The sequence below is a fragment of the Protopterus annectens genome, chromosome 1.part1, assembly GCF_019279795.1.
Source record: "Protopterus annectens isolate FY-2018-M chromosome 1.part1, PAN1.0, whole genome shotgun sequence".
In the NCBI taxonomy this organism is placed as follows: domain Eukaryota; kingdom Metazoa; phylum Chordata; order Ceratodontiformes; family Protopteridae; genus Protopterus; species Protopterus annectens.
The window spans coordinates 1,401,928,506-1,401,940,631 of NC_056726.1; the positions used below are offsets into that span (position 1 = coordinate 1,401,928,506).

The 12,126-nt window shown below is 40.1% G+C and overlaps 1 protein-coding gene across 3 annotated transcripts in view; it reads left to right on the forward strand.

The window, feature by feature from the left end:
- The window catches only part of LPIN1 (lipin 1), a 750,916-nt gene that overhangs the window by 648,223 nt on the left and 90,567 nt on the right, over nt 1–12,126 (forward strand). For all 3 annotated transcript variants that reach the window (XM_044082232.1, XM_044082237.1, XM_044082244.1), the window contains one exon: nt 3,626–3,778. In XM_044082232.1, the coding sequence (XP_043938167.1) occupies nt 3,626–3,778 (153 nt within the window). The remainder of the gene's footprint in view (nt 1–3,625; nt 3,779–12,126) is intronic.

Consider the following 12,126-nt stretch of genomic DNA (forward strand, 5'->3'; position numbering starts at 1 on the left):
AGTTCTGTCAATGGGAACTGGTTGAGGAGAGAGCAGCCATTTCCCTTTAGCCAGTTGCTGCTGTGTTGGATGCAGTCTTGCATGGTAACACTGGACACTGCTAGGAAGAATTACACTTGCAACTGTCAGGTTGGTGTGTGCAGAAGCATGCCTACATCCAGGAGAGGGCATAGGAGGTCCCTGCAGAGATGCAGTTGCTCATGTCAATCGCCAGGAGGTTAGCTTATGGCCATAATGGTAATGCCTCCCATCGCTGCCACTCAGCCTTGAAGTGAGCTGCTGACTGGAGAGAAAGGGACTGTGCACTTCTGTGTAGGAACATTGATTGGTCAGCATAGAGCACTTATTTGGAGGGTGGAAATACAGACATGCTTTGCCAGAATGAGACTCCCCCCTTCCCTTCAGCAAGCATATTGAAGATGACTTAGTGACAGAGGCACAGGCAACCACCATGACTAGTTGAGTTATGGCTATTGCCCATTTAGTTATAGGATTCTCCATCATGAGGTAGTGAACAAGCGGAAATCCCTCTAGGGAAAGCGTGATGATTGGGGGTGGGGGGCAAAAAGCAGAACACCTCAAAAACAAGCCTGTGAAGCAGGTGCCTTGTCCTTCAGATGGATATGTCTCTTTTTCTATTCATTCCCTCCCATCTTCCTTCTTCCAAGAGTGATCCAGAATGTAAAAGGAGCAGAGAAAAATCAGGGGTGCTTTTAATAGCATGCTTTGGGCCAGACAACATTGATGCTTCCTCATCATTTAGATGTCCAGTGTGAAACCTCATGTGCTGCTTTTGAAAATGGACACCCATGTTTCTTCAGTACTTAACTCATTACCAGTGACAGCACTAATTGTGCTGTGGTGAAGGCTGCCTTGTCCCAGGCAAGCAAATTACAGTTTAAAGGTAGACCACACATGCCATTTCTTTAAACTTTAACATAATCACAGTACTGGATTTGCAGTATTTAATGCTGCGGTTAAACACATTAAATGTGAGAAGATTACTTCAGCTAAACAAGAAATGCAAAAAGCTGCTTTTCTTGTTCAGCTGTAAAGATTTTCTCACATTTACTTTTCCTTCTGACTCTCAGTTTTTGGCAGTAGCAGTCTGTCCTACCGGCAGTGAGGGACATGACAATTAACCGACTGCCAGTAGACATTAATGAGTTCCAGTAAATAACGTATTTAGTTCAGGATTGGCATATGCCTGTTTAAAGTTACATTCTCAACCATTTCAGCATACATGCCTATAGATACTGAACAAACCCCTCCCCCCAGCTCACTGCAGCATGTTAAACATTTCCCAAAAGAAGTCCTTCATATGAGACCGAAACATTACTGCTCTTCCATAAAACTGGAACTGTATCCCAGATAAGGTGATGTGTCCTCCTTTTGAGGCTGCTGTCTCAGCCCACCTTAGCTATTTTAACACAAAAAACTGCCGTACTTCTATGGCTCACCTCAGCTTGGAAAATTTCAGAGCTACAGGTTCCCATGTACAGAAAGATAATTTCTGTCTTCCATAAGAACAGAGCAGTGTTAAAACCAACCCTTGTTTTTCCAAAACTAACAACCAGTCTGTCTTGTCTGTTTTGTTCACTAGTCTCCAAAGCAAGAGAAATACAATTCTTCATTCTTGTACACAGGAAACTGGGATACTACATAAATAAAACTAAGAACATCAGAAACTCTGATTAGTTATCTATGTTTTTGCATCTAAGAAAGAGGGAAAGCCAGTTTACAGGCAAGCTGTCTCTTTGTATCCAGCTGATTTCATTTTATGTTACTCTCATCTTAGACAAGCTGGAAGGGGCTGTGAGAACTGACAGCACTAGGGGTACATCAGCCACGTTGGCCTTTCAGAGAGAGCTGTATGGACAGACTGTTCTTGAGGTGGGCTTTACCTGGTCATCGGTCCACAACTTTGCCAAGCACTATAAACTAGATGAACTAGATGTAATTTCCAGGTTTAGGGCTGTGTTTACAGCTGCAATTCTGCAGGGCTTGTTACATCTCAGCCATACCAAACTGTCCACCTGCTTAGCCTTGTAAGCTCTGGAAATCACCCCAGTACTAAGGACTACTGCAACGTGACCTATAAAGGTATGTACCTTTACTTGTGTAGTCAGTACTCTACTAAAAAATTCTTAAAATAAATATTTTCCTTAGATGTAAATAGTAACGCTGGATGGATAGGTTATAGATTGCTGTAGTAGGGCAGTGCTTTTTACTTGAAGGCCACGTTTTTGTTTGGTTGCTAATGTGTTTTCTAGCTCTTAAGCTCATTTGTTAATTTGTACATTGTACCATCACTGTTTTGTGAAAAGCATTTACAAGTTGAATTGAGCTGTGCAGTATAGTCATATGATGCTACCATGCAAGGTTTAATATTGTCTGCTTTGCAACGTCCTCTAGGCTATAACTGGTTAAAATAAAGTATTTTTTGCTCATTTCTGTGATATATAAGGGTGACATCCATGGCACAAGCCTAGCTCATCGCTTTTGTACTCGCCACCCCTTTTACTTTAGTATACTATTTTGCTGTGCCGCCCTTGTGGCTCTGATGGATCTAGATTTTTTGAGGTGAAAGCATATTCATCAATCTGGGTTTGACATGGCCTTTATGTGCAGGGCAAAGGTCACCTCTGAGCAAAGCGGATGCGACTGAAAATAGCTGGAGTTCGACCCTTTATCCTTTTGGTGAGGAACTTTTGTGGCCTCTCCAGCTGCTGCAAGTGGGTCAGATACATTCTCTAGATGAGAATCCCTTCATGATAAGGTGGGCAATGTAGAAGGTCTTCCTAACTACTTTTAGCACATGGGTGTCGTGACAGAGACACTATCATCCTGCCTATGACCCAAGTGACCAGGGCTTGGACAATGGAGGAGCCATCTGGGAGTGTTGACAGTAAGTGGCTGACATGTGCTTGCCTGTCTGTGGAGGAGAGAGATTGTGCAGTCTGCTGCATTTTGGTGGGGGCTAGGTGTATAAACCACAGGACCAGTAAGTATCATGGCCCTTTTTTTATTGGGTGCGACACCAAGGCATTATGAGGAGGCATTAGTGATCAAAATGTTGTGGACATGCCCAAAGACCAGTTGGCCATGGAATAAAAGGGACAATAATCTGACAGCAGAAGTAAATATAGAAGAACAAAAAAAAAAAACACAGATTTGTTGCATTAAAAGCTATATATTCCACCATTTTCTCCAAAAGTGTAACTGACTTAGTCCTTGGATGTTGCAGAGTGAAAAAGTGTTGCTTCAAAATAATAGGATTTATATTGCCCTCCGCAAGCTTCCTTAAATCAGATGATGAAGGCAGCCATAGGACTAGGTTTGAAGTCCCAGAGAGGAAGAACTGTTCTTCAATACTAATCCTCTTATGAAAACGAAATGGCACAGGTACAAATTGTGATGGCAGTTGGACACATGCTACTGTATTATTCAGAAGGGTTTGACATTGCATACCATCAGTATGCCATGTGTTAAAGGTCAAAAGGAACAAGGACAATGAAAGTATAGTATTTATCATAACAGACATGTCTATATCATTTCCTTACAGGCATTCTTATAGGATTCCTCCTTGAAGCAGACCTTAAATCTGTGCTATTTTATTTTTCAGGAACGGGTATAAATTCATGTATTGTTCAGCTCGTGCTATAGGAATGGCTGGCATGACCAGAGGATACTTGCATTGGGTAAATGAAAGAGGAACAGTGCTCCCACAAGGTCCTGTTTTACTCAGCCCCAGCAGTTTGTTCTCAGCATTGCACAGGTAGGCACTAAAGGATCTTGCACTACCATCAGTTTTCAGCATTCCATTTTATTCAAAGTTTGAATTTTTGAAGACCTGTCCTCCCCTAATATTTCCCTTCCATTATGAGTCTGTTTTGGTTAAATCAGTTTTTGCTGCTTCACATTTATTACACAGAAATTCAAAGTGCACAGTTGGTATGGGTTTCAGGAAGATGCTTAAACAAGAATAGGAAAACACCAGTTTATACAGCTTTTAGCATTCATTGCCATCTTATTTTAACTAATGACTTTTCCCCTACCAGGTAGTTAGAAAGAAATGTGTAAACAGTATTTAGCAAATCAGTGATGCATTGCCTGAACATCTCTTACTTTGCTGTATATGAACTGCTGTTGTGGGTGAATGTTGTGAATAGTAGTGAGAAATATTAATGCAAGTTATTAATTTGTTCAGGTACACTGGTTTTAAGTTGAAAATCAGACCTTGATTTCTTTGTTACCAGATCCTGTAAATAAGTATTTGACTTCAGAAGCCTTCTGCAGTGGTTAACTGTTGAAATTTCCTTGTCTGCTGTCCCTAGGGTCACCATATGTACCAGCTTCAGTGGTGGACAGTGTTTCTTGCCTTCAGTGCTCTGGAAGGACTGCCAAAACTAGAACCTCTCTAGTTTGAATCAGACAATTAATGCATGATGTGGATGTAAACAAACTTGGTGATGTGGGTTCCTATCCTCTTTGCAAAGAAGCAGTGTGTGTCTGGTTGTGGGCTCAAAAGACACATCATCCTTACAGCCATTCACATCCCTGAAGAAGTGAATTTGATAGCAGACTCCTTAAATTGAATTTAAAGCCCTCTCATGGAGCAGAAGGTTTAGGAATGCTGTTTGACATAGATCATCCAACACTCATGCACTCTGGATAGATAGGGGGTTGGGAGGGTGGCCTAATGGTTAAAGTGTTTGCCTTATAAACACAAGGTGCAGGGTTTGAGTCTCACAGTCTCACAATTGATAATTGGCTAAAAATAAAAGCAAGGGCACTTAGCCTAGTACTAACCTATGGTCATATCAACCTGTTTACTACCTGAGAGAACACTGTCTCCCCGCATCCTTTTTCTGTTAAATTCAATTGAGCAAAGGAGAGTTGATAGTGGATGTATTATCCCTCACTTTCCAGGGAAGATTCCTGAATGCTTTTCACCCTGTCCATTGGATTCTTCACTGAAGCTTGTTATTGTTCCCCTGTAGTGGTTAAAATGGGCATGGTTTCAGGTTGCCAGATGCTTGGCATTGCAAGAAGCCACCCGAAGTAGAAGTCAGTCATGTTCTCCTCAGTAGAGATGACAGCCAGTTCCATGTGAGAGTTTGGCTTCTGATTTACTTCCTTTGACCCACCAGACCTGCTGGCCAAAGTGTTCAGGGGAGATAGAGGAAGCCGGGGAGCATCCCACTTGGAAGGGTTTCTTCTTAGTGGGAGATGTATCCCATGCCTTCTCAAGCAGTCAGTCTGAAGGGGGTCCTGAAGTACCTAAAAACATCCATGTAGTTGTGGTCTCCCTTATTCCATGGTCAAGAATCATGTTCCAGGCATGTTTACACATCACAGTGAGGTGAAAGGCAGAACTGTGGCCTAGCAGTAACTGGTTAGCCATTTCCTTAAAATGATTCTGCTTTTTTACCCACCTTGAACCTCTCTCCATCTTGGAACTTCAGCTTCATGATTGACAGGCTTGCTCATCCTCTGCTTAAACTGGCTTGTTTAGTGGCTTTGAATTTCATCTTTTTGGTTGTCAACACATCCTGTTGGTTCGCCAAGCTTTTTATCTCTAGGGCACCCAGTTTGTTCTTGGGACTAACTCATGTCCTTTCCCGATAGTGTTTCTTTTATATGGAAGAATCCAAGGGAGAGTAAGCCTTTTGTAGCTTGGACATGGACCAGCAACTCTGATTTTGCTTGAAGTGACAAATGAAATTTAGAAAAAACTATTTTTCTCCTTTGTTGCAGATTTAGTGGGGCTTATGGTAGTTGTACAAATCCTAAGTGGTTTGTTAACCACATCTAGTTCATACATCAGGTGACTAACCACTCACTTGGGTATTGCAGCTGCCAAAAGCCATTTTACCAGGGAGGGGGTGTGACTCTTTCTAGAGCTTACTTCGCAAATGGCACCAATGCGAGCATCTGTATCATGGTCACTTGATCATTGGTTCACACCATTACCAGGCATTATTGCTAAGACTGTGATTCCAGGAAAAAGGCCACCTTTAGAACATCACTGCTTCAAGATTCAGCCTTTAGTACTCATCTTCAGGCCTTCCTCTGGATGTGGCCTTTGGGAATGTTTGGCTCTCACTTCTTGGAGTTCATCTAGCAGTTACTTCTTCAACTGTTTTCCAAATTCCAAGATAACAGATACATATTTCCTCTAGTAGTATGTCTGCTGAATATGAGTTTATTAAAACAAACTTCACATTTGGCAAATATGAAGTGCTGCAACATAAGAAAACACAAGGAAACCTTCTGCAGTGAGTGTTTTGTTATCTTTGCAATAGCCTTTCTCTTTCTGAACTGCTTCTCCATCCTGTGGCTGCTGAAGTTTTTGTGAATCAAATAGATATATAATGTATTATATTCTTGGATGCTTGTATGTGTGTTTATTTCTCCATCTTGCAGGTTGTACTCACTCAGCAGATGGGTGTCAAATGGATGAAATGCAGGGGGGTAGTCATTCTCCTTAAAGAAAGCATGGCACTCACTTAGGAGACGTTATGCAGTCATATCCATGTGATGCATGCCACAGTAGTTCTCTGACAGTGTAGGCATGCTATATATGTTTCTGGATTGCCTCCTTCCTAAACATTACCACTGACCACTGTAGGTTGTGCAATGCTGTCCGTGGTTTGTTTTTGAATTCCCCTTTTTCTTTGTGTTTTGGTAACAGTATTATACATTCTTGCATTTGTTACATTAGATGTCCCCCTTTTAAATGTTTATTTTAGTTTTGTCATTGTTTTATTAATAAACGGGGTCGGGAGGATGGCCTAATTGTTAAGGTGTTTGCCTTACAAACACAAGGTGCAGGGTTTGAGTCTCACAAGGCATAATTGGCTAGGCTTAAAATGGCTCACAAGGGCAGTTAGATTAGTACTAATCTATGAACCTATGAACATTGATCTTCTATAGAGTGCCTCTATCAGTTACTTCATAGTACTTTAATATACTTTCACTGTGGTTTGCAACCTTGCACTCATCATAATTAATTGTCTTATTGTTAGAACCCCCACTTGTTTGCACACTTGTTAAATGTCACAGTGTGCAGACTGCATACAGTACATATAAAAAAAGCATTTAAATTTGTTGTAACATGTATTTTTAAACTATCAAATACAGCAGTCATAATGTCACTGTTACATTTGTTAGTGTAGCAGTCATAATGTAAAAGTTTTGAAAACAAACAGAACTCTGTTTCTATACTATTAATCTTCATGGCTACATTAGTAGCTCCAATTAAACAACTATAGAATAAAGCTTTGCAGCTCTCAGCCATAACTCTCCATAAAGCCCTTACTGTGGCCCAGGTGACCCAGTTAGTGGCTTGGGCATCTGAGGCACTGTCATGAAAGGAAGGGTGCACCCATCTTGGTTTGGAGGGGGGGGCTTGCACACTCATGCATGCCCCACAGTTGACCTCCAGTGATGGCTGGGAACACAATACTATAGTAAGGCGGTGACATTGGCCATAGAGGTGAAATGATGCACCAGTGTTGTACAGTACGTGCCCTTGGATTGTGTGTCTGTGTTTGTGTGTGTATATAAAGCAAAACTTAAGACATAACACAAAAACACTCCCAGCAGCAGTATGATGCTGGCATTAGGATCCTCAATTTCCTCACCAGCCTGGGACTTGGGTCAGGGTCAGTCTGGGGGAGGCTAAGATGGTTGTAGTAGACCCTGTGAAGCAGTAGAGGACCTAGGTTCGAGCCAGTGGTCAGCTGCAGGAGCAAAAAAAAAAATTTATTACTTTTTCATAATGAAAAAAAATAAGCTGTCAGACTGTCTGTCATCCCAACAGTTAACTCCATGGGCATTCCCATCAAAGAAATATACTCTTCCATTAAATAATTTCCAGTAATTTTAGTGAGCCAACCAAATCATAGTTTCCAAAAACCTTTAACTTAATATGAATAAAAATATAGCCTTTCTGAAATGCTCAGTCCCAGATTTTGTGATGGCATAACCTTTGTCCCTAAATACATACCCTGCTAAATGACCTCTTTTATTTCATTTTGACCAGATGGCTTACTGCAAAGCATTCTTTCCCATTCATGTCCTTCTCCTCTTCCCATTCCTTCTCCACTTCATCCAAACTCCAAATAATCAGACTCCAGTTCTTTCCATAATGATCACAAAGGCAGATCTACTAACTTCTTTGGCATTTGTAAAGGTCAAGTCACCTTTCATTGGGGGGGGGGGGGGACTTCCACACAGTTGAACAAAAAGGGTTTATATTTTATCTTGCATCTCCAGCGTCCAGAATCTGCAGTTTCTGCTAAAATCATGAGGCACAAACACCACTTAGTCTGCTACTGTAAATTTCCTTTCTGGTTGCCAAAACTGCAACCCTGTTTGTTCCTCTTCATATGTAAACACAAACTGTGCCAAAATCTTCTGTAGGTTTACCATACAGCCTCTCTGATACCAGCACTTGGAAACCTGATCACCTTCTAATAAGTAGTGCTGTTTTGGTTTTTACAGAATCCTTGAATCCAGTTTTGTCTTTTCAATCAACCTTAATTCATGAGTATATTTGATCTAGTGGGATCAGACATCGGCACTTTTTTAGACTTTTGGATCCAGGGTTCAGGCTTCTTCCCTCTACCCAAAAGAACCTCCCATCCTACAGTATCTCAGAACTCATTTGCTGCTAGTTAGACTTGGATGCAATGTCTGGGCTCCAGCACTCTTGTGATAGATTTTTTTGCAAATAAGTCATTCCTCCTCCATTCATTTTTGGGCTTTATAGTATCTTTAAGTTAAGCTAGCTTTTTTCTTGCAAAGTATTGTTATAGTTTCTCTCTTTTTTTTTTTTTTTTGGTGAGTTAAAATGTGGGTGTACTTTCCCACCTTTGATATCCTTCCCTCTATTCCCATGATGCTGAAATTTTAATATTTTGACTTTTGGTGTGCTATTATTTATTAAGCACAGCATGAATGTAATGCTAGTTCTCAAAAAAACATGAATGTAATGCTTTTTGTTAGGCAATGCATTAACAAAGCATGTTTGATAATCAGGAGTTCACATCCAAAATGTGAACTGGATAGCAGCATGTTTAAATGAATGGCAAATACAGATTAAATGCGAGAAGGTTCTAGAACATAGTAGATAGAAACAGTAGTATAGTTAGGGCCAGGCAAAGGAGGCAGTTGCCCCGGGTGAGATTGAGTTCTGATCTCTCTTTAATGCATACTGGCTTTTGAAAAATGGTATTGCATTTTTGGTCACACCTGAGCACCATAGCACTCCGTGTGTGGTCTAAACTATAGCAAGCAGTTTACTACGTTTTGAAAGTACAAAAAAATATTAATTTTTTTTTTCATTACCTGAAACCTTAACGCTGTAGTACTCTGTGCGCAATAAAAACTGTATCAACTTTGTAGCAAGCAGTTTGCTGCAGTTTAAAAGAGAAACAGTTTGTTTTTTTAACAGTAAAATCCAAGTGCTTTAGCACTCCCTACAGTGTATAAACTGTAGAAACTGCTTTCTATGTTAGCAGCAAGTAGTTTGCCAGTTTAATCCAAGTGCTTTAGCACTCCCTACAGTGTATAAACTGTAGCAACTGCTTTCTATGTTTGCAGCAAGTAGTTTGCCACAGTTTAAAAACAATTTCTTTTTTTTTTCTTTAAACTAAAACCTGAGCACTGTAGGAAGGGAGGGTTGCGCCCAGGGTGCAGAAGCATATTCTGATTGGTTCGAGCTGAAGGAAGGGTCTTCACTTGAAAAGCTTTTTTGGGGGAGGGAACATATGGATTGGGTGCTGTCTGCAGGAAGCCACACATTTAGCATGGCATCCTGCAATTTTACACGTGTTTTTAACTTTAGTTGAAGAACTGATGAGTGGGGTGTTAGTCCGTGGTACAGGCACAGGGCACTGGTTTAGCCAGCTATGTTTCTGCAAACAATGGTGTGCCACCAAAGAAATCCTTACTTGGATCTGATTTTTTTTTCTTATTCAAATTTTTTCCCCTCATGTTTTGTGCGTCTGTGTCGTGGACTGATAGTATTCTGTCTACTTTACTTACATTGGAGGATCTGATTAGTAAGTGTTTGGTACACTAAATATTCCAAAGATTTAAAACTTGAATGAGTAGCTAATTGTGTCATAGCACGAGCATTTGCAACTAGATGTTAATATCTCTATGGGCAGTAAGTCGCTTTTTACTATCTAAAAATCAGGTACATATACCTTGAGAAGAATAACAGCAGTTTGTTTGTTTATAATTTATGATCAGAAGCCATAGTAGAATCCAGTATTTATTCTGATTAGGGTATACTAGCTGATAATACAAGGTTTTATCTCCAGTATAGACTAGGCAAACAATTTCTTAAACTGTCTTCTTTGTTTCTTTAAGTCTAGATACCTTGAGGCCATTCTTCCTGCTTTTGTTAGTTAGCTTTCTGAATTCTATACTTGTAATCCAGTCCTTACCCTTCATCATTTGGTAACTCTTTTGCATATTTTGCATGCAATCTCTCTCAGTGAGTTTAGCCTGCAAAACTGCTCGTTGTATTTCGTATGCAGGAACAATTTCAGTACCTTTTGATCCTATTGCATGTGCTAAACACCCCATCATTTTGTTAGCCTGCACAACTATTAGCTTGTGGGGTCGTAATTATCCCCAGATCAGTTATATTTCCAGTGGGTTATTCCTATATCACACCTACCACTTATCTTACTATAGTACCAGCCACCACAGAGCTGTACGATGAAACCCCCCCCCCCAGCAGCACTACTGATATTGTCAGCAAGAATGCTGATCTTGTGGAATCGTTTTAACCAATTTACTTCAGACCTTTCTGATTACTGTTTATAAGATGGTCTTTACTTCCTAGCCCCTATTTATAAATTTGGTTTGATTCCCCAGCTGTAATGTTATCATTATAGTCTGTAGTTTAGATAGTTCAGTTTTGTGCTGTATTCATCATCATCAGTCCCCCCTCATTTCCATCTTTCTACATGGGGTTGGAGTCTCTTTAACTGTCACTATCAGGTCTTGATTCAGTGCTACTCTCCTACATTCTTCAACAGTCATGGCTGACTGTTGCAGGTCTTCTCTCACACAATCCATTCATCTGCTGATTGTCCTCATTTCATTTTTCTTTCTTCCTTTCTATCTCTACCAATCATCTTTATTAACTCTTCACTAAATCATCATCTGTTTTCCTGCCCAAGCCACTGTAATCTGTCTTTTCTGCAATTGGAGCTACTTTAGCTTCAGCTCTGATACCATCATTTCTTCATCTGCCCCACAGTGTTCATCCTACCACCTGTTACAGGCACTTTATCTCTGTCAACTCTAGCTTCTTCAGCTGCTCCTCCTTCACTGCCCAGGTTTCTGTACCATGCATTAGTATTTTTCACACAGCTGTTTTCTACACCTTACTTTTCAGCTTTTTTGGCATTTTTGTCATGCACTATCCCTGACACTCTGTGCCAGTTGGCTGCAGCCCCTCTGTTTCTATCTTTGACCTTTTCATTCAGACCATTCTCCTCAGCAAGCCCTCCCAGATACTTGGCTTAACCTCTTCCATGGTTTTCAAGTTTTATAGATTAACTGTGCCGTACAGTTTATCTCTTAGATTTTATTATAGTTGTTAGGTATAGTATTCTACAATGCTCTGTGATATTTTGTTTCTTTTTGTATTATAGTTACTTATAGTTTAAATAGATATATGTAATTTAGTTATACATTTGTTAATGTTATCATACCTATAAACTCCTTTTTAACGTATTATTTTTCAGCAGCATTATTAATAGAAAAATTATATGGATACTATATATGATTGCATGTAATCTAACTGTATATCAACTGTCTAATGTAATATTTTACTGTGCACCTGGAGCTTTTCTCCGGGGCTCTGCTGAAAAAGGATGCGTGTCCAGTCGGACTTTCCTGGTTAACAAATGTAAAATAAATAAATATACATTTCAACAAGTGAAGCGTTACAGTTTAATGTTAGGCTATGTCGTCCTTAATATTCAGCCAAGCTGTGTATAATCTTTGTAGTCTGCATTTACCCATGTGTAAGTTGGTCATCTTTCTTGTACCTTAAGATACTCAGCTGTTTAAATGTACTTAAATGCTATTGCT